This window comes from Capricornis sumatraensis, chromosome 14 (assembly GCF_032405125.1).
Source record: "Capricornis sumatraensis isolate serow.1 chromosome 14, serow.2, whole genome shotgun sequence".
Taxonomy (NCBI): Eukaryota; Metazoa; Chordata; class Mammalia; order Artiodactyla; family Bovidae; genus Capricornis; species Capricornis sumatraensis.
Window position 1 is genome coordinate 44,546,810 of NC_091082.1, and position 22,562 is coordinate 44,569,371.

The 22,562-nt window shown below is 41.2% G+C and overlaps 1 protein-coding gene across 3 annotated transcripts in view; it reads right to left on the reverse strand.

The window, feature by feature from the left end:
• Positions 1–1,515: 1,515 nt before the first annotated feature.
• Positions 1,516–22,562, reverse strand: part of F5 (coagulation factor V) — a 75,257-nt gene continuing 54,210 nt past the window's right edge. For all 3 annotated transcript variants that reach the window (XM_068985602.1, XM_068985599.1, XM_068985600.1), the window contains exons 17-25: positions 20,213–20,392; positions 17,618–17,734; positions 16,664–16,735; positions 15,604–15,707; positions 14,818–14,973; positions 12,411–12,555; positions 9,465–9,616; positions 4,278–4,460; positions 1,516–2,369 (exon numbers count right to left, since the gene is read on the reverse strand). In XM_068985602.1, coding sequence (XP_068841703.1) covers positions 2,223–2,369; positions 4,278–4,460; positions 9,465–9,616; positions 12,411–12,555; positions 14,818–14,973; positions 15,604–15,707; positions 16,664–16,735; positions 17,618–17,734; positions 20,213–20,392 — 1,256 coding nt within the window. In that variant the 3' untranslated portion in view covers positions 1,516–2,222. The remainder of the gene's footprint in view (positions 2,370–4,277; positions 4,461–9,464; positions 9,617–12,410; positions 12,556–14,817; positions 14,974–15,603; positions 15,708–16,663; positions 16,736–17,617; positions 17,735–20,212; positions 20,393–22,562) is intronic.

Here is a 22,562-nt window from a genome sequence, read left to right on the forward strand (position 1 = left end):
CCATGTGGATACGTCATGTAATGAGAGAATCTGAAACTACCTGGAGAGGGACAATGGACCAGCTCTCCCAACACTGAGTTCAGTCTCCTGATGACTAGAGACCCCAAGTAAAGTTAACTGTGCCGAGTCAGCCTACAGGATCAGGAGCAATAATAAATCTGTGGCTGTTTTAAGCTCTAAGTTTTGGGGTGGTTTGTTCCACTAAAATAGATAGCCTCACCAGTGATTCTCTCTCATGTGACTTAGAGGCTACCAGAAGGTTACCCAGTCTCAGAGTATCTGTAAAACCGTGAGATGCCAAGTTCCCAAGGAAGGGAGTGCTTGAAAGGGGAAGGGAAAGGAGGAGGAGGAAGGGAGAAGTAGAGGCTGGGGCCATAAGGAGAAGGGCACTGAGAGAGAATTTCAGCTGTTTGCCTGGAGCCAGGTCTAGCAGGAACAGCTGCATTTGGGCCAAGAATTCCAGTGATCTGTTTGACGGGTATTTGCCTTTCTTTAGGGGAGACTGGTTCCAAGTAGGAAAAGGAGTACGTCAAGGCTGTATATTGTCACCCTGCTTATTTAACTTCTATGCAGAATACATCATGAGAAATGCTGGGCTGGAAGAAGCACAAGCTGGAATCAAGATTGCTGGGAGAAATATCAACAACCTCAGCTATGCAGAGGACACCACCCTTATGGCAGAAAGTGAACAGGAACTAAAAAGCCTCTTGATGAAAGTGAAAGAGGAGAGTGAAAAAGTTGGCTTAAAGCTCAACATTCAGAAAACGAAGATCATGGCATCTGGTCCCTTCACTTCATGGGAAATAGATGGGGAAACAGTGGAAACAGTGCCAGACTTTATTTTTTGGGCTCCAAAATCACTGCAGATGGTGATTGCAGCCATGAAATTAAAAGACGCTTCCTCCTTGGAAGGAAAGTTAGGACCAACCTAGATAGCATATTCAAAAGCAGAGACATTACTTTGCCAACAAAGGTCCGTCTAGTTCAGGCTATGGTTTTTCCAGTGGTCATGTATGGATGTGAGAGTTGGACTGTGAAGAAAGCAGAGCGCTGAAGAATTGATGCTTTCAAACTGTGGTGTTGGAGAAGATTCTTGAGAGTGCCTTGGACTGCAAGGACATCCAACCAGTCCATTCTGAAGGAGATCAACCCTGGAATTTCTTTGGAAGGAATGATGCTAAAGCTGGAACTCCAGTGCTCTGGCTACCTCATGCGAAGAGTTGACTCATTGGAAAAGACTCTGCTGTTGGGAGGGATTGGGGGCAGGAGGAGAAGGGGACGACAGAGGATGAGATGGCTGGATGGCATCACTGACTTGATGGATGTGAGTCTGAGTGAACTCTGGGAGTTGGTGATGGACAGGGAGGCCTGGCGTGCTGTGATTCATGGGGTTGCAAAGAGCTGGACATGACTGAGCGACTGAACTGAACTGAACTAAACTGAGAGGAGCCTATGTTTGAAACAGTGTGCCATGTATTTAATAGTACCAGCTAGAATGCAATTAAGGTTACACATTCAGCCATCCCATGTTTATTTTAGACCTGTCCTATTAATGATCCCTAACCCTGAACATCAGTGTATGCAATCAGTCCCAAGGGAAACCAGGCCAGAGTCACAAGTCTGGCGGAACCGCTGAAAACATGCTTACTTATATCTTTACTCCTGGAGGGTCAGAACAATCATTGTCATGTCAGTAAGACAGGGCATTTTAAATACTTGTTCTTTCATGCAGTAAGATTTTTTTTTTCCTCCATTGTCAAGATAAGCAAAACATTTAGAAATACTGTTTTTTTCCTGTACTCTTAAATCATAGCTCTTTTAAGGGAAAATGTAGGAATGAAAGTTACCCGGGTTTATGAGTGCTTTAAGGAAGTAATGCTTCTTTTATTAATGTGTATAGCATTTAAGAAAACTATAATGAAGAATGTTAATCATATGAGTATTACTTTAGATAGAATTTTTAATCAGTGAAATAAAAGCCTTTTCTTGTTGGTTCTTGGTGTTTTCCTATCTATATTCAAATTAATGAAGAAATAATAGTCATCATCTTAGTGGTTATCAGGAGTTATATCATATAGGTTTCACATATAAAATTTTATTCTCTAAGAGAAAAAAGAGAAATAATGGAAAATTTTTAATACTTAAAATAGCTACAAAATGCATTGCCCACTCTGAGTGGTTTGATATCGTTAAGTCCCTCCTATCTTTTAAAATATTCAATTCTAGTAAATATCACAGCCAAAGAGTTCCAAACGAAGTGCAATACTCTGATTCCATGTTTTAGGAATGACGCGTATAAACCTGGAGATGATTGGTGGGTTGAAAAAGTTCTTCACATGTCCTCTGACATTATTATTTCCTTCGAAAATCTGAAAGCAAAATATGAGAAACTCTTTAATGATGGCATAATGGGTATGGAAATCTTATAACTGAAACTAACATAATATTGTACATCAACTGTATTTCAGTTAAAAAAATCTTAAAGGTAATTTTTTGTTTTTTAGTTCAAACTGTGGATATCAATGAACACATACAACTTATCACAAAGATGATCCTCAATCAGTTATGAAATCTGACTCCAGACATGCCTCTTTCGGGATATCACCTCTCCAATGATCTGAGTTGAAATAGGAAAAAATAAAGAAATCTGATATGGTGCTGTGAAGCAGCCACAAATACATCTCCACCTTTAGCCTCCTTGTAGTTATGTGACTTTGAGCAAATTACTTATAGACTTTGATTTTCTGTTTTTTCCTCATTGGCCAAATGGAGATAATAGATTTTACCTAGTAGAAGTTGTTGTGAAGATTTTAAGAGCATGTCAACATATGACAAGTGTTTATTAAGCACCAGATAATAAGCATAAAAACGCAGGGTTGCATTTTATTTTAAATGTTAGTAATAGCTAATGATTATGGTTAGTTATTACTAACATTTCAAATAAAATGCAATCACACATTTCTATGTATTAATATCCTTTCTGTCATATGCCCTACATCCTCAACTAAACTGAGTTTGAGGTGTGCTTTTGTCATTCCCAGAAAGTTCCCTAAGATGTACACACATCAGAGACTGAGTCACTATTTGTTTATCAAAATGATGCTTACCCTACTATGAGAACATCCTGATACAGTGAGAAATAAACCAATCCAACCGAAACAAACCGGGGGTTTAGAGAGAGAAAGAGAGATTCAAACCCATTAACTAAGATAAGGGCCGGGTCCATGATGAGCACCCAGTAAACATCCATCCCCTACTCCTGTGTTCCCCCTCCTACTGATTTCAGCCCAGTTCCCTTTCCTGGAATATTTGGCTCATCTCCTTAGCTTTGCCTCTAGTAAGATTTTAAATCCACATAGCTAGGAATTTAAGAGTGTGATGGAGTAGTTCATCTTGCAAGAAATTAATCTCCTCGTGAGGAAGGATAACAATTGTTTTCTGCCTAGTAACAGTATGGCACAGAAAGGAATATGGCCATAGGTATTTGATCAGACGTGAGTAACAAGTATAACTAAGCTAATGCTAAGATGGTAGGTTTTCTGCTGCTGCTGAGTCGCTTCAGTCGTGCCAACCCTTAGCGACCCCATGGACTGCAGCCCACCAGGCTCCTCCGTCCATGGGATTTTCCAGGCAACAGTACTGGAGTGGGGTGCCAATGCTAATATGGTAGGTTTTCTAGACCCCTGTTATAGATTGTATGTTTGTGTCCTTCCAAAATTCATGTCTTCAAACCCTCGTTCTCAATGAGGTGATATTGGCAGGTGGGGCCTTTGAAAGGTGATTAGGACTAGGAATGGGGGTAGGGCCTTCATGGCATCTCCCTCTGTGTGTGCACACACCGAGGAAGGCCACGGAGGGCACAGCAAGGAAGACTGCCCTCACCAAAAACCTGCCCATGGTGGCGCCCGGATCTAGGATTCTAGCCTCCAGAACTGTGTGAAATAAGTGCTTTTTGTTTGTCACCCAGGCTGTGGTAATTCATTACACAACCCAAGCAGGCTGAGATGACCCTTTCTTTCACCATCTTCCTCAATCAGAGACAGTTAAACTTCACACCATCCCCTGTCGTTCTCATTATTTTGCAGGTGGCTCAGTCAAAACAGAAAGATAGTATACATGGTCCCTGTCCCAAGACCAGGTCCAGGACTTAGAAGACGTAAGGAGTGATGCACATCAATGCACACTTATCAAATACAAGAGCTATTTGCAAATTTGAGGTATGGGTCTCATCACAGCAGTTTTCAAATTGTTTTCTTTTTGCCAAGATCTCTCTGTACCTTGTCCACCATTGAGGATTTCTCCCTGTAAGGTTTCCAGTCCATGCCCTGGTCACTGTAGTGGATGGTGTAGCTCTTCACATACATTTCAGAGGACAGAGACTTGCAACCTTGTGTTACAATCGCAGTTATCTTCTTGATTTTGAGCAGATCAATTTGTAACCACTGATTGTTGTTGTTTGCCTATGAAAATGATTAGAACAATGGGTAAGACAGAGGTTAAAACCTTTGCTTTTTTTTAGATCGAAATACTCAGAAAAGCATTGAGGTCAAAGGATTTCTTTTCTGTCTCATCCCTGAGAATTCCCTTTCTCCTAGAATCCTCCCCTGTTCCTTCTCATTTATCATCAGCATGTTTAGAAACTTCTGGAATATTTTACCCATTGGACAATAGTTATTTGTTTACTTGTATTCCTTACTCTTTGAGGGCAGGGACTTAGCTTTGTTTCCAGGCACTAAACACAATGTATGGCACACAGATGGAGCTCAAAAAATAAATATATTTTATCTGAGGAAAAAAGTCAATTGCTAAATTATCTAAATATTTTTCTCTTAAGCAAGTTGGTTTAAAATACTATGATGGTATAGTATAAAATGCATTGCAGTATACATTAAGTGCAAATACTGTTTGATTCCCCTTATACGAGATGCCTAGAATGGTCAAAGTCATAGAGTCAGAAAGTATATTGATAGATGTCAGGGGCCATAGGGTGAGGAGGGGTGGGGAAGAGAAACAGGGAGTTAGTGTTTAATGGGGACAGAATTTCGGTCTAAGGTGAAAATTTTGGGAGCTGGATGATGGTGAGAGTTGTACAATTATGTGAATGTACTTAGTTCACTGAACTGCACAGTTAAATATGGCTTAAAATAGTATGCTTTATATTATGCAACTTTTCCCACAATGAAAAGAAAAGAATTAAATACTATGATGATATTATTGATGTTATTTGGGAAAGAACTAGATAGTATACTTTCTCTTACTTATTTTAGAAAAGCTCCAGTTTTCTTTCCATTGCTAATGTCAAATGTCAATAGGAGAAGAGGTCCAATTTCTTCTTTTCTGATATTTCAAATAAACATGTTATTTGAGAGACTTGATGAAGCTACACCCAGGGCTGGCCATGCCATAGTAGTTGTCTTGTCTCTGGCCTAAACAAAATGCCTAATCACATGTTTGGCATTAGGTGCTTAGAGAAAGAGGATCAGAAAGACTAATTGAGTTTTGGAATAACTTGAGATTAATTTTCATCTTTGGGAGATTTATCCTGGCCCATAGTCTCATTTGGGCTTCCCTAGTGGCTCAGCGGTAAAGAATCCGCCTGCCAATGTGGATTGATGCAGGTTCAATCCCTGGGTAAGGAATATCCCCTGGAGAAGGAAATTGCAACCCACTCCAGTGTTCTTGCCTGGAGAATCCCATGGACAGAGGAGCCTGGTGGGCTGCAATCCATGGGGTCTCAAAGAGTCAGACACGATTTAGCAACTAAACAACAATGTAGTGTTCAATTCTATATGAAATAACCAATATATATTTTCTCAACATCACTCATATATATATGGCTGTATGTGTATACACATATGCTACAATCACATGTTACTGTATTTTTAAAGCAAATTAATTAAATGTACTGTATTAGATAATTTGGGCTAATTTTGTAACACCCTGTAGTGACATCTGCTGGTGTTTTAGTGTGTTTTCAAGGTTGTGTAGAATTGATGCTTTCGAACTGTGGAGTTGAAGAAGACTCTTGAGAGTCCCTTGGACTGCAAGGAGATCCAACCAGTCCATTCTGAAGGAGATCAACCCTGGGATTTCTTTGGAAGGAATGATGCTAAAGCTGAAGCTCCAGTACTCTGGCCACCTCATGAGAAGAGTTGACTCATTGGAAAAGACTCTGATGCTGGGAGGGATTGAGGGCAGGAGGAGAAGGGGATGACAGAGGATGAGATGGTTGGATGGCATCACCTATTCGATGGACGTGAGTCTGAGTGAACTCCAGGAGTTGGTGAAAGACAGGGAGGGCTGGCGTGCTGCAATTCATGGGGTCACAAAGAGTCAGACACGACTGAGCGACTGAAATGAACTGAAGGTTGTGTGAATGATACAGCATGCATATAGGTGACTAGAAGATTTTTGTAGGCATATATCTGTTTGTCTCTACCATAAAACAGATAGAGACACTTGTGCACATACCTGCACATGCCTGGTTTGGACTTTCAGCCTCTCTAAAGGAGCTCTATAAAAGACATTTTATACTAATTGATGGTTAAGTGAAACAAATAGTTCTGACCTAAAATTCCCTGGCTGCCTTGCATGGCATGTGGGATCTTAGTTCCCTAACCAGAGATCAAACCCATGCATCTGCAGGGAAAGTACAGGGTGCTTATCACTGGATTGCCAGGGAATGATTATTTTTTATTATCTTATTTATATTACGGGGCTTCCCTGGTGGCTCAGAGGTTAAAGCATCTGCCTGCAATGCAGGAGACCTGGGTTCGATCCCTGGGTCAGGAAGATCCCCTGGAGAAGGAAATGGCAACCCACTCCAGAATTCTTGCCTGGAGAATCCCATGGACAGCGGAGCCTGGTGGGCTATAGTCCATGGGGTCGCAAAGAGTCAGACACGACTGAGCGACCTCACTTTCAGTATTTATATTATAGGGCTTTTCTGGTAGCTCAGCTGATAAAGAATCCGGCTGCATTGTAGGAGACCCCGGTTCAATTCCTGGGTCAGGAAGATCTGCTGGAGAAGGGATAGGCTACCCACTCCAGTATTCTTGGGTTTCCCTTGTGGCTCAGCTGGTAAAGAATCTTCCTGCAGTGTGGGAGACCTGGGTTTGATCCCTGGGTTGGGAAGATCCCCTGGAGTAAGGGAACAGCTACCCACTCCAGTATTCTGGCCTGGAGAATTGCACTATACAGTCCATGGGGTCGCAGAGTCAGACACGACTGAGTGACTTTCACTTCACTATTTATATTATAGAAATTAAATAAAAATGTTATATAATACTGTCACTTTTATTACTTTAATTTCTGTGGGTCTCAGTTCTCCCCTTTTGCAAAATTGCAAAATGAGTACTTGGGTTGCTTCAGATGGTACAAGGACCACAGATCTGTTTATTTGGAGGGTGGGATTCCTGATTCTGCCACCAGGCTAAACTAAAATTATTTAACTTCCTTTGTGGTTAGACTTGGCTACAATCCACAGAGTCACAGACTGCAACCCATAGAGTCACAGAGTTGCACACAACTGAAGCAACTTAGCATGGATGCATGCGTTTAGACCTAAGAGGAAACTCTGGGCCAGATGCTTTGTAAAAACCCCTTGCCTTTCTAACATTCTGTGACTCTATGGTAGTTGAGAAATGAATTTCAGGGCACAGACATTGGTCCTCGAGACTATCCAAATGGAGTCTGTGCTAAGTCTCTTCAGTGCATCTGACTCTTTGTGACTCCATCAACTATAGCCCACCAGGCTCCTCTATCCTTGAGATTCTCCAGGCAAGAATACTGCAGTGGGTTGCCATGCCCTCCTCCAGGGGATCTTCCCAACCCAGGGATCTGTCTCCTGCATTGGCAAGTGGATTCATTACCACTAGCACCACCTAGGAAGCCCTAAGATGGGGTCCAAACTCTTGTTTACTCCACTTGTACCATACAACTCCCTTTTCCTTTCTGGTGGCCTAATTTAAGATTAGGACGCGGAATTCTATAGAGAGTCCAGGGAATTGGAGTGTAGCTTTCTTAAGAGAGGGGCTTCCCTGAGCTATCAACTGATAGCTCAGTTGATAAAGAATCTGCCTACAATGCAGGAGACCCAGGTTCAATTCCTGGGTCAGGAAGATCCCCTGGAAAAGGGATAGGCTACCCACTCCAGTATTCTTGGGCTTCCCTTGTGGCTCAGCTGGTAAAGAATTTTACTGCAACACAGGAGACCTGGGTTTGATCCCTGGGTTGGGAAGATCCCCTGCAGAAGCGAAAAGGCTCCAGTATTCTTGCCTGGAGAATTCCATGGACTGTATAGTTGGATATAACTGAGCGACTTTCACTTTCTTAAGAGAGAGCATTGCTGCTGCTGCTGCTAAGTCGCTTCAGTCATGTCCGACTCTGTGCGACCCCAGAGACGGCAGCTTACCAGGCTCCCCCGTCCCTAGGATTCTCCAGGCAAGAACACTGGAGTGGGTTGCCATTTCCTTCTCCAATGCATGAAAGTGAAAAGTGAAAGTGAAGTCGCTCAGTCGTGTCTGACTCCTAGCAACTCCATGGACTGCAGCCTACCAGGCTCCTCCATCCATGGGATTTTCCAGGCAAGAGTACTGGAGTGGGTTGCCATTGCCTTCTCCAAGAGAGAGCGTTAGGTGGATAGAAAATAGGGAACTTGGCTTACGTTGTTTGACTGGACTGTTCTGATTCCTTATGGTTTTCTGATTTTCCAGGTCAGTTGAAGAATGAAATAAATGTGAGTCAATATTAATAGTTACCCTAGAACTAAGTTACCTTAATTGCTCAATGGGCTAACATCTAGGGCAATATAACTCTCTGTGAGGTGTTTATAAAACTTAGATCACAGATTTAAAAACCTGGTTTGGCAGCATTTTATCATGTCACCAATGTAAAGGAATGTTACAGAGTTCTGAAAAAACAGGAACAAAAAAATTTAAATGACACTCTTAAGAAAATAAAGGATAGTGCTAGATTGTGGAGGGAACCAAAGAAGAGAAGATGGTACAAATCTAAATCATTTACTGATAATGTAAGTTGTCTCAATCAGGAGCTGGCAAAATACAGCCCAAGGCCCAGTCTGGCCTACTGCCTGATTTTGTAAAGTTTTATTGGAACACAGCCATGCTCATTCATTTACATATTGTTGATGACTGCTTCCCGCAACAGTGGTAGAGTTGAGTAATTATGACAGAGAATGTATGACTCACAAAGCCTAAAATATTAACTGGCCCTCTGCAGAAAAGTTTTGCCCACCCTTAGTCTAAATCAAGACCACACAGATGATAACTTCTCTCTGAGCTAAAACTGTCAACACAACACACATCTTCCTTTTCAGACATAGTATCATACTCTGTAGAAACAAGGGAGGATCTTCTGGCTTCCCAGGTTCCCATGTTCCCTGGAGTGAGGGCCTATGCTTTCTTCAGAAAGACTGAGAACTCCATTCACAGGGGACAGCTTACCTTAGCTTGCCAGGCATTTACACGGCCCTGGGCATTAAGACGAGCAAGGAAGGGTCCCCAGTAATTTCCCCACCAAGACGTTTTAAACGAAGAAGCAGTGATTTGCTTGTTTTCTATCTTTCCACTTTCCATACCCAGCGGTGTGGAGCATCCTGTCAAGAGAAAAGTAATGTGATTATTTACACACCACTGATACTCCTTTGTGGTGTTTTGTACTTCAGCGGAGACAAATAATATTACTGCTAAGTAACAACAAAACAACCATCACAGCAATGTTTTCCGTCTAAACATGTATTACTTAATGCTCTTAAATAGCTCCATTTTACAAATGAAAAAACAAGCACAGCAAGAAAAAGAAACTTGACTAAAGTAACACTGGTGAAAGAATCAGAAACTAGATTTGAGCCCAGGCAGTCTGACATCAAATGCCATGTTCTAAACATCTAAACTCATTTCCCTCCTTCAGAGAATCATGGAAACTTTGGTCTCTGCTTTCAGGTAGACAATGTTCCTAAGTTCAGTTCAGTTCAGTCGCTCAGTCGTGTCCGACTCTTTGTGACCTCATGAATCGCAGCACGCCAGGCTTCTCTGTCCATCACCATCTCCCGGAGTTCACTCAGACTCACGTCCATCGAGTCCGTGATGCCATCCAGCCATCTCATCCTCTGTCGTCCCCTTCTCCTCCTGCCCTCAATCCCTCCCAGCATCAGAGTCTTTTCCAATGAGTCAACTCTTCGCATGAGGTGGCCAGAGTACTGGAGCTTCAGCTTTAGCATCATTCCTTCCAAATAAATCCCAGGGTTGATCTCCTTCAGAATGGACTGGTTGGATCTCCTTGCAGTCCAAGGGACTCTCAAGAGTCTTCTCCTACACCACAGTTCAAAAGCATCAATTCTTCGGCACTCAGCCTTCTTCACAGTCCAACTCTCACATCCATACATGACCACAGGAAAAACCATAGCCTTGACTAGACGGACCTTAGTCAGCCAAGTAATGTTTCTGCTTTTGAATATACTCTCTAGGTTGGTCATCACTTTTCTTCCAAGGAGTAAAACGTCCATGTATATACGTGAAAGTGAAAGTGTTAGTTGCTCAGTCATGTCCTACCCTTCACCAGTTGGACTGTAGCCTGCCAGGCTCCTCTGTCCGTGGGATTCTCCAGGCAAGAATACTGCAGTAGCTAACCATTCCCTTCTCCAGGAAATCTCAACCCAGGGATCAAACCTGGGTCTCCTACATTGCAGGCTGTTTCTTTACCATCTGAGCCACCCAGGAAGCCTCTATGTATATAAACTATCACAGAGACAAGACACTTTGTTCTTGCTAGTAAATCATGTAGACATTTTCTTGAAGTGATACCTTAATTTCTTCAAGAAAAAAGAGGCTTAAAAGAAGAATGTCTATCATAAATACTAATTATATAAACATCAAGAAAGTGAAGAGATCTTATAATTAATGCTTCTTGTATAGAAAATGGAGGTTTTAAACAGACTAGCATTGTTGAATGTCACATTTTAGGGTAGCTTGACTCTATGACCTGAACAAACGACCAGTTCACATCATAGACCATATGGAAAGGAAAAAAATAATGACTTAAAGAGCTGTTTCAGGGCTTCCCACGTGGCTCAGTGGCAAAGAATCTGCCTGCTAATGCAGGAGATATGGGTTTGATCCCTGGGTTGGGAAGATCCCCCTGGAGGGGGGAAATGGCAATCCACTCCAGTATTCTTGCCTGGAAAATTCCATGGACCAAGGAGCCTGACGGGCAGTTCATGGGGTCGTAAAGAATCAGACACAACTGAGCATGCACACGCTATACTATGGAGCTGTTTCAAGTTTTCCTGCTTATACAAAATTTGCATTTTATGTGGACATGTTATATACCATGGTTATCTGGGCATAGGTAAAATGCCCTTTCCATATCCTTCATGAATATCAAGAGTTTATTGTATTATTATCTGCTTTGATAAGAAACTGATTCCAAGGTTCAGTTACTTTCTCCACTGTGAGCTGTACTTTTTTCCTCTACCCTGAGAGAAGGTGCTGTACCTTCCCAGTAGGTGTGCTGCAGCAAGTTTTAGGTATGTTTGTATATTGATCTCCCTCCTCCCTCAGCCCTTGAGCAACTTGGTGGTGCCTGGATCAGCCAAGCCCAGGGTGGTCTGTTTCATTCTTTTACTGTGGACTGTGAGACTAAGGTTAGAGTCTATATATGCTTTGAAGTAAAAAATGTTGGAAAGTACCACTCTAAGAGAGAAGAATGTTTGATGAGCACCTTAAACATCTTATTATATATAGAAGAATTTTATTATTGCCATTTATGATTGCCTAGATTTATATATACCACAGGTCACATTACATCCCTTGAAAAACTGAAACTTACTTAGAAAAGGCTTGGGTACCTACATAGAATGTGAAACAGAATACAGAGTTCAACCAAGGTTTCAGGAAGTTGGGAAGCAGATTTAGTTCTCAAAAACAATATTGAATACCTAATATATCGAGTAATGTTGCAAGACACTTTTATTATATTAAAGTCTGAGTGACCTGGTTGGAAGGCTTTTAGAAGGGTCAGACCCAGTTTGACTCTCAATTCTTATTGAAAGTGGGCTGGTGGAGGTCATGCTTTGCTAGGGTCCTTCTTTGGAGGGTCAGAGCCGTGTCCATATGGTCCAAACATTGTTCAGAGAGATGGTGCCTGCCCTCTGGCTGCTAGAACCAGTCTCAGTCTAGATCATTCCTTGAATGGAACCTGTGTTTCACAGAGGTTTTTCTAGGAGCCTTAGTAATTGGAGAAAACTAAAAATTCTACTCATTCTCCCATATGCCCCAAATTTTGATTTGATGAATAGCAGTGAAAAAATGTCCATGGGGTCGCAAAGAGTTGGACACTACTGAGAGACTGAACTGAACTGAGCAAGAAAATAATGCATCTGTGTTCCTTACCATTAACCTCACAACCTTGCAGTTCCAATCGAAGGGCAGGTTTGTTATAGGATCTAGTTGGAGAGATCCTAATGTATCTAGCCACAACAGGTGGGTCAATCTGATTCTCTTTGATTGTAGAAGCATCTGAATTGCCACCAAAATACTAGAGGAAAAGAGGAAATTTTAGTTATGTAACAATTATCTACAAAGTGATTTTATAATAAAATGTTCATCCAGTTTAATATTGTAATATTACGTTTTCAGGTAGCCTGAGTCAAATTAATTTGGTCTTAAAAGATAATTGGGAAGACTTTACTTCAGGAAGATAGCATAGATGAATTTTGCCCTGTTCCTCCTACTGAGTACAACTGAAAACATAGAAAGACTCTGAAAGGTGGAGAAGAGAAGACAGACTGGCTAGGGTTCTCGGGACCCAAGGAACAACACATTGTCAGTCCCCTGGGTTTTCTTTTTACCTCATATACAGACTTATAAGTAAGGGAGCCGGGAATCAGGAGCCACCAATAGGTACAGACAAACATACAAACAAAATAAACAGCGAAAGCATTTTTTCTCTGGCCTCAGGACCAGGAAAAGGCAGTCTAGCAAGACTGAAAACTTGTAGGCAACAACTGTTCTACTTTAAGCCAAACACCATAGGTTAGAAAACACTGTGTCCCCTTCCCTACCAACAGCTGCAAAGGCTAGATGGGGAACCTAGACTCCCATGCTCATGAGACTGTAACGAGGCACCCCAACACTGTCGCTGGAGTTGTGTCAGAGAAAACAACATAGAGACCCCGGATTTCCATCTCTTCTATCTTATAATAAGGCTCTCACTCTTGTAGTGTCAGTGGAGACCATTCCATCCTTACCTATTTGCAAGGAGGAGAAGGGTCCCAGCTCACGTGTCAACAGAGGAGGCCAAGTGGAGAATGGACTGTGACCTCTACCTGGCAGTAAAGAGGCTGTGTCCCATCCCCCTTCCCTGGCAGAGCAGTGTCAGAAAGAGCCAAGGAAAATCAAAGATAAGAGCAGATATCAGTAGCATTGAAAACAGAAAAGCAATAGATAAGAGCAATCAAACAAAGGGCCAGTTCTTTTAAAAGATTAAAGAAAATTGGCAAATCTGTACTAAGACTGATAAAGCAAAAAAGAGAAGAGATTCATGTTACCAGTATCATAAATGAAATAGGCAATATCACTACAGACCCTACACAAATCAAAAGGACAGTAAGGGAATAATACAAATAACCTGTACATGTATATTTAACAACTTAGAAGAAATGACTCAAGTGACTGAGAAAACACAAACTATCCCAATTCACCCAAAATGAAATAGATAATCTGAATAACATGTAACTATTTAAAAAAAAGAATTCGTAATTTAAAAAGTCCCAGAAAAGAAATCTCCAGGTCCACGTGACTTTTACTGGTGAATTATACCAAAAGTTTAAAGAATTAACATCAATACTAGATAATCTCTTCCAGAAAATAGAAGAGCATACCTAATTTATGTTATGAAACTAGTATTATTCTCACATTAAAACAAAAGGACAGTAGAAACAAAACTATACACAGATAACCCTCGCAAACATAGATGCAAAAATCTTTAAGCTATGGACTTTAATCTGTGTACTCTCTGCAATACTGATTGCTAAAACTCATAATTTAAGGTTTTCATGATCTATTCTAAGGTTATAGTGCAAATGATTTATTATAAGAAATAGCTAAATGATGACATAGAAGATAGTAAAATAGTAAAGGATTTACAGAAAAAAATGAAAGTGATTCAAGGTTATTAGTATAATAACGGTGGACTGATCCTTGTATTCAGATAGCTTTCTTTGGAGAGAGGGGATAGGGAGGAGGGGAAGGATTGGAGTTGAAATAATTGGGTCATTGGGAATAACCCAGTGAGAAGATCCTTTGGAAGATCCAGCAGGGGAACATCACTCCTCGGGCATGGCAGCAAAAAAAAAAAAAAAGAAAGAAAGAAACATGAGAATCACTACCTCACAGCATTGCTCGTATTAACACTACTATTTCCTTCACTTGGGGCTTCCTTCAGTTACACTGAACTAAAGAACAAAATAAAATGTGAGAGCAAAATCAAAAATTGCTGGCCCAATTTTAGCATGGGCTCTTTAAGGCACACAACCAGATATTCTATATATCATCTGCCAATCTGAGAAGTTTGGATACTTAGTTTGGTGATAAAGAGATTTTTCTTGCAAGTTTTATGGAGTTTTGAAATTTTAGAAGTTAAGGTTATTTTTTTAGTTTATAATATACAAACACATTACTTTACCACTTTTCTTCATAAAACACTAAAAATGCCGTTTGTATTTATAACACCCAAAAGGTATTTTTCAAAAAGATATAGTAACCCTAGGCTTGGGAGGAAACAGCAGTGCCCACAGACCATCACATTCTTTGTGCTGTTCCCTTTGAAGATCCGCCAGTTTTTCTGATCAGAACTGTAAGCCACACAGAACTCGGTGGTGTAGTAGGGCTTCAGGTAGTGTTTGGCGCCCTGGGTCTGGATCCCTGTGAGCAGGACTTCCTTTTGCATGTCTACCTGCAATATAGCAAAGCCATTGAGCAGAACTATCCTTGTCAACAAGTCACATACACACTGCCTGAAGTCACTGTACAGCTAACTTTCTTTAAAACAAATAACAGCAAACAAACTAATAAAATGGCTAGGTGCAATCCATATTTGAACACAGGATACCTGAATTTGAACCCAGACTCAACCAGAAATTAGTTGTGTGTGACATTGGGAAGTTAGTTAATCCCTCCATATCTTAGTTTTTTTCATCTATAAAACTGGATATTGCTAGAACTAACGTCACAGGTTTTGAGTATGTAAAGTACTTAGAATGCTGCCTAGCACCTAGTAATTGCCATTTCCCCTAACAGCATTGCAAGAACAGCAAGAAAAAATTATTAAACCACTGTCATTTTTCTTATTACAATAGTAGTAACTCTTATCAGGTTGGGGCTTCCCAGGTGGCTCAGGCAAGGCAGGAGCCAGAGGTTCAATCCCTGGGTCGGGAAGACCCCTAGAGGAGGAAATGGCAAACCACTCCAGTATTCTTGCCTGGAGAATCCCATGGACAGAGGAGCCTCATGGGCTACAGTCCATGGGGTTGCAAAGAGCTGGACATGATGAGCATGCATGCATTATCAGGTTAGTAAGACATACCTGGATCCAAGGTTGAGGGTTAAATTCTGTTGAAAGTTTTTCTGCGATCCAAGCATTGTATGATCCACCATTGTTTAATCTTGCTAATTTGGGTTCCCAATAACCTAAATACAAAAGAAGAAAATAATTTATTCAGAATTAAAGCGAACATCCAACTAGCAATTTCTCAAGTGAATTTAGTCCCAGTGGAAAATCAGATTTCTAGAGGAACGTCTCTTCTAGTTAGGAAACCAGGCAATGGAAACAGGCCTCAGCTACCAAGTCAGTCCCTGATGATGAAGTCTTGGTTTCAGGCCTGTGCTTGGACAGCTGTCAACCACCACCAACCCCCTTGTCTTGAATAGAGGTCATGTTTATTTTTTCTCAGTTATGCTCATGTGGTTTCTGCTGAGTGTGCCTGCCTAACAGAAAGATATGGGGCAGATTTATGGGAGCCTCGCGATCCTTTCCCCCTGGAGGAGGAAATGGCAACCTACTCCAGTATTCTCCAGTCCATGGAGAATCCCATGGACAGAGAGAGGGCTACAGTGCATAGGGTCGCAAAGAGTCGGACATGACTGAACAGACTTAGCTTGTACACATGCATGATCCTTTACATTTGACCTCTTGATCTTGGCAAGAGTTCGAAGGCAAAGAGAGGAAACTGAGGAGTTTGTGATGCACAGTGGGTGAACAAAAAATTTCTTGAATAGATGAATGGTTGACACAGCAAAGAGATCTATTAATGGGAACTATATTATGTTGCCTGTAAGACCCTGTGGTTCTGGCTGGAATATTACACAGTTTAGTCCCATTGACACTTTTACAGTCTATAAAAAAATCAGTGATGAGTAAATTCTGCTTAGAAAATACACATAACAAAGTTCCATGGCTAGAGATTATATCTCTGGGGGGTCAGTAATTAGATATTTTACTGCTCTCTTACTATCAAAATGTGGTAGAAAAAAGCCTTGAGGGGAGCAATGACCCATGGAGGAAGGGTCATCACATATGGTTTTGCAGGCTATATACAGCACAGCTGTAGGAGGTCCCTTTCACAGGCTATGATGCTACTACTTACCCCAAAACTCAGAAGCCTGGATCTGTGAGTCAGCTATCAGGCCAGTGCTTAGTCCCATTGGCATCTTACATTCTACAAGAAATAGAACAATGAATAAACTTTGCTTAGAAAGCACTTATAACAAAGTAAAATCTCCATGGCTAAAGATATACCTCTTCTGGGTCAGTAATTAGTTGTTTTCACCTATCTGTGTGGCAGCTGACTTAAATATGTCTGATCATAAAATCATAAACGCACTGGCAAGACTGATATTTAATAGAAATGAAAATGACACCTTAGTGGAAAACAACTTATCCGGAAGTGCAAATAGTTTTTAAATTGATTTCCATCTTTTTATATCTTAAAATAAGCCATTTTACAATATTAAGTACTACCCTTCATAAGACTGTGTTCTCAAAAGTTGACCTGAAAGTTACAATGTTATTTATGTCCTGAACAAAGAAGGGAATGCTAGCCACTGAGCTATTTGGATGTTGACACAGTGCTTGGTACTCAACAGGTGCTTAATAAGTGCTGGCTAGCTGGCTGGCCGGATTAGTGGATGGACAGATGGAAACTGTGTTTCTTGAATACCAAAATGCCAAGTTCAGTGACTATCTTGGTCATAGCTGAATTCCTGGTATCTTTCCCTTCCTCTACTCTAGAAGTCTGGAGAATTTCTCACATGTGCTTTCCCATGGTTCACGAATCACAAAGGAGGATGCTTTATTTCGCTTCAGCAAATGAGAGGAATGCCTTTGGTTTGAACCCCATTTAGTTTAAGATTCTTGGCGGACTGATGTTTTCAGTATAGTCAGACTCTAGGTCAGAATAAAAGCAATTACTGCTACAGATCATGCCTCTGTTATGTCAGAGTTCTCAGAGTTGAATATTTCCAACCTAAAACTTGGTGATATTCTAGGAACAGGTACTCTTCTGCTAAAACAAAGAAATAATGTGGCTCTTAGATGATACCTCTGTCTACGATGAGAAATGGTGTCTGCATCCCTGCTCTCTGAATTTCTCCAACTTCTGTGTCTAGGAGCCACCAGCCAGGTTTTGATGCCTTCATTTCAAGAGTTTTAAATGAACCTAAAATAAAAGGCAACATTGCATACCTAAAGATTAACAGGCTAACATTGGTTGACTCCTATCAAAGAATCCTAAAATCTCTGCAGAGCAAGTGATTTAGAATATAACTTGAGTTAGCCGTTTCTCTTTAGACAATATTACAGGTGTATCAAAACAAACAACAACACACACACACACTCACTAAAAACAAATTGCCCTGGGACCTTAAAAAATCTCCAATACCCCTTGCAAAAAGAAAATTTTCATTTATCTAAATATCATGTTACAAGTTAACCCATACATAATGCAGCTTATCAAAGCAACCTTGAATGATAGTCATTGGGCCTCACAAATATTGTACATGTTTCCTTCTCTTCATTTTTCTAGTTTTTCTTTTTTATGTGAGAAAATAAAAATAAAACATCCTTCCCTCATGTTTCATTTTTTCTATGAAGTTTACATTTTAGATAGAGGCGTACAAACATTGTTTCAGAAAAGCACTGAAAGAAAGAAATTTCTGAAACCTCTGATTATTCATTCTGGTATTTAACATTTCCTACCACCAGTTAATACTTATATTCTATCGACTATGATTTGTGACCATTTCCTAGACTGTGAATAAAAAGTAATGGCTGATGGCCCTCCTCCTCAGACACACTAAAAAAAGATCTCCAGCCTTCTACTCTCTAATGCAGGTGTTAGGTGTGAAGATTTAAGTGGACTAGTTCCCTGACCCACTTCTCCCAGGCTTGTGGAAGGGATAACTGATCTGGTAATACTTGGTGAGAAGTTAGGGGTGAGCCTGACCTAACCCTTTCTGTCCCTGATTTTAACAGAGTGGCTTCTGATACCTTTGTTAATGAGAAACTGATGTGTTGCCAACAGAATCCCCTTTTCCCCCGTGTGCGAGAGTGCTAAGTCGCTTCAGTCTTTCTTTCTGTAGTGTCCTATTGGGGTGTGTCAAACTAAAGGCTGAAGGGCCTGAGTTTGCTAATGAGCCTTAGCAGCAGGACAATCCCATTTTCAGGGTGTATGCCAGCAATAAGTACATTCCTTATTCCAAACACAAAAAATTACATACACTGTAATTATTTTTGTTTGTTCAGCAGATTTGTTCAGCACTTGTTTCACGTGTTCAACCCTTCTGAGTGTGTGTGCAGCCCCAGATAGGCAGAAGTTTCAAGGAACCTCCTGCTGTGAGGCTCCAGCTTACTCAGTGTGATTTGTTGTTGTTTTAGTCACTCTCCTTCTGCTGCTGCTAAGTCGCTTCAGTCATGTCCGACTCTGTGCGACCCCATAGACGGCAGCCCACCAGGCTCCCCCGTCCCTAGGATTCTCTGGGCAAGAACACTGGAGTGGGTTGCCACTTCCTTCTCCGATTTTAGTCGCTCAGTTTTGTCCAGTTCTTTTATGACCTCATGGACTGTAGCCCACAAGGCTCCTCTGTCATGGAATTCTCCAGGAAAGAATACTGGAGTGGGTTGCCATGCCCTCCTCCAGGGGATCTTCCCAACCCAGGGATCAAACCCATTTATCCTGCATTGGTAGCCGGGTTCTTTACCCCTTGCGCCACCTGGGGAGTCTCTCTTCCCCCATCCTTAACCACATCGGGCCTGTTTGGACTTGTGTGCCTACTTCTGAGGCTGATTCACACAGCAACTTCCCCACTCAAAATCCTATCAAGGAATTGCCTTGACTAGCTTCTCAGATACCATTTGTGGAAGGTAGGCTGCTTATTAAAAATGCAGACTGCTGGGCTCCTGCCCGTTTCACCAGATCAAAGTATCTGCATTTTAACCAGCTTTGTAAGTTTTTATTATGCCTACTACAGTTTGAGGATCAATGGCATCAAACACACTCCTACTCACACAGCTACAATCAATACACACCTACAAGCAATTCACTGGGAAACAAAAATCATTTTTGATGGTTGTGGTTTGTTTAAACCTAGTCATTATTTTGCATATGAAAAGATTTAAATACTAATTTTTCTTTGGCTTTTATAATCATTTAAAAATATATTCTTCACTTCATAAGTCAGTTTAAGATTCAGATTTCGACAGCCCAAAGATATCAGAGTGATAAGACTGAGGAGTAGAATTCAAGAACACTGAAATCCTGGTTAGTCTCTGATTTCTGCCCAACAGAATGTTTTAGATGCCTGATCCTTGTGGGATTCATTTTGTAATCTGCTTAAGACCTGGCCTGCTTGACACATAATAGCTTGGGAGAATCTGCACTAGACACAGCATCTCTGTAGAACCAAGCTGGTCTGGAGATTTAGTCTGCGCTGTGCTGCAAACAGTGCAGACACTGGCCGAGTCTTCTGTACTCTGCATGCAGTTTTGGAATATAGCTTTGCCCAGGATCCATGTCAGAGCCCATGCATGACTGCTTTGGAAGGAGATGCACAAAGAGGGAATGGGAGAAAGTTACAGATGCTAAGTTACAGCCTCGCCATTTGTTACTGGGAGCTTTTTCCATTGCCAAGAATTTTACCAGGCATAAGGGGCCAAACCCCTAACTGGTGCTGTTGAGTGCCGTTTTCTAGCAAGGTCTGGCCGTGAAAGTGAACCACGTGAATGTCTCGGGAGCCGCCTAAGTTCAGCAGGTGCAGCCTCACCCACTCTTGCTCGTACATTCTCAGGCCGGGCAAGTTGTAGATCATCCCATTGATGGCTGAAAGGACAGAAAGTTGCAGTCAATTAGAAATCTGTGTCTACCAGGAGAGAGGCTGGTAAGGAAATATAGGGTCTTCCACTCACCACCCATCTTCTTTATTACTTGCATGCCTACCCACCCCCCAACCCTGCCCAGGCGTGGTAAGGGACCTCCTACAGTTCCTAATATCAGTGAGAGACTGAAACAGAACCACTTCTCCTCCTCACACCAGCCTGAGGCAGAAGTGTGGGTGAGTCCCCTTTCAAAGCAGTTTATCACTCTTTTCCTCAGATTTACATGTTTCCTGTTCTGTGCTTTATGCATTTATTCTTTACATTTATAATATGAATTCCCCTGGGCTACTTAAAAAGATAAGGACTAATTTGGGCAGATAAGTGAACTCTCGTCTTTAGAGAAAAGAAGGTAAGTAAGGGGATATGCAGTGTATCACCCTAAGGCCTCCGAAATTCAGAAAGAGTTCCAGGCAAAGTTAGGAAGCTGCACTTTATCTTTGTTGGACCCACCAACCTTAGAGATTCATGTTTATCCTCTCATTTGTCTGCGTGCTCCTCTGCCCCTTTCCCAGCTGGGATGTCCAGGGTTCTCAGACTTTATCAACTCTCCCCTTACTGAAGGGTGTATGTTTTTAAGCATCTGATAAACCTGGTCATCTTAAAAAAGAATGCATATAAAATTTTAATGATAAAGCTTAGGGCCACCTTGCACTTAATTGGGACTGAAGTGAGGGAACTTTTGCTGGTGGTGATAGCTGTTGTTGTTTATTCTTCTAAAGTTAAAGGAACTATTGTGGAATTTCAGGAACCAAGCAAATGAATTTTTGGAGGGAGAAGAGTTGAGATCATTTTGGCCCCCTTAAAATTATATCAGGTATGAGAGCACCTGTCTACATCCTCATTACATCAGCCTCACTTCCTCATCTTAGTTTCAGTGAATAGATCTCCTAAAAATAAAGGTTATCTCCAGCAGTTATTAGGTCAAACCATTACATTAGGATAGAGAAGAAAAGATGCTCAAAGTATCAAGTGTTCAATAAACATTTGCTGAATTTAGCTGAGTGATAGAGTTCATTCATTCGTTTATTAATTCAACACATATTTACTTAGTGCATACTGCAGAGGCCAGGCATAGGTGGTCTGCTTATCAAATACCCTGATAAGTTCGACAGTAGAAGATTACCAAATTACAGCAATTTAGATGACATTACATTTAAAACTAAAATTAAACAGGATGCATTTTAGTCTTTCCTTGAATAATCAGGAAGCAGGGCCTCGAGGGTACTCAGCAAGTAAAGGACATAACCACAAGACAGCCTGCCTGCTTCTGCAGTCTGTGCTTTCCCACTGGGTTGAGAGGTTTTCAGAGGATGTGCTTCCTACCTTGAGACCAAGCACCTTGGGCTGAAAGGCCTAGAGATGGTAGGAGAAGAGAAAAGAAAGCTCTGCCTGGAGTCTCTTGGTCAGCTCTCAATCGACTCTATTCTAGACTGCATAATAGAATTTTTTTAACTTGTGTGACAAGCAGAGTCCAGAGGGTGGGGTTTTGGAGCAGATTGTAAATCATATTGTTTTCTTACAGGTGAGATCAGATTGAATTCTACAATTGTAGAAGTTTAATTAGGAAAAATAAGCTACAAAGGGGTAGCCTAAGTAGGTAAATGGGGTGGGAGAGGGAGCATAGACCAGCTTAGCCTTGATGACTGGCTGGGAGAGGTGGCAGTGAATTGAATATTGCTTATAATGTCTTTTTTTTTTTTTTAATTCTTGAAGCAATAGCAACTTTCTTCTTTCCTATTACATTGAATGACTGAACCATCACCCAAAGCACAGGACCTTCCTGATCAGAAATCTCATAGCAATCACGTCTATTCATCAAGCTCTGAAAACAGGATCTTCATCTGTTTTCTAATTCCTAAATTCTTTAGAAATTTAGGATTTCTAAATCCTAATTACTTAGGATATCGTTGTTCACCATATCCTAAATTCTGCCTTTCCCTAAAACTGTAATTCCACTGCCAATTTACTGACTAAATTCCCAAATGGATTTCAGCGTAAATATACTTTTCCCTCTTTTCCCACCCAAATGCTGTCTTGGCACTCTTCCTCCATTACCTGGCTACCTAGTTTCCTAAATCACTTTCTTCTCATATTCTTTGAGTTCCACCTGTGAA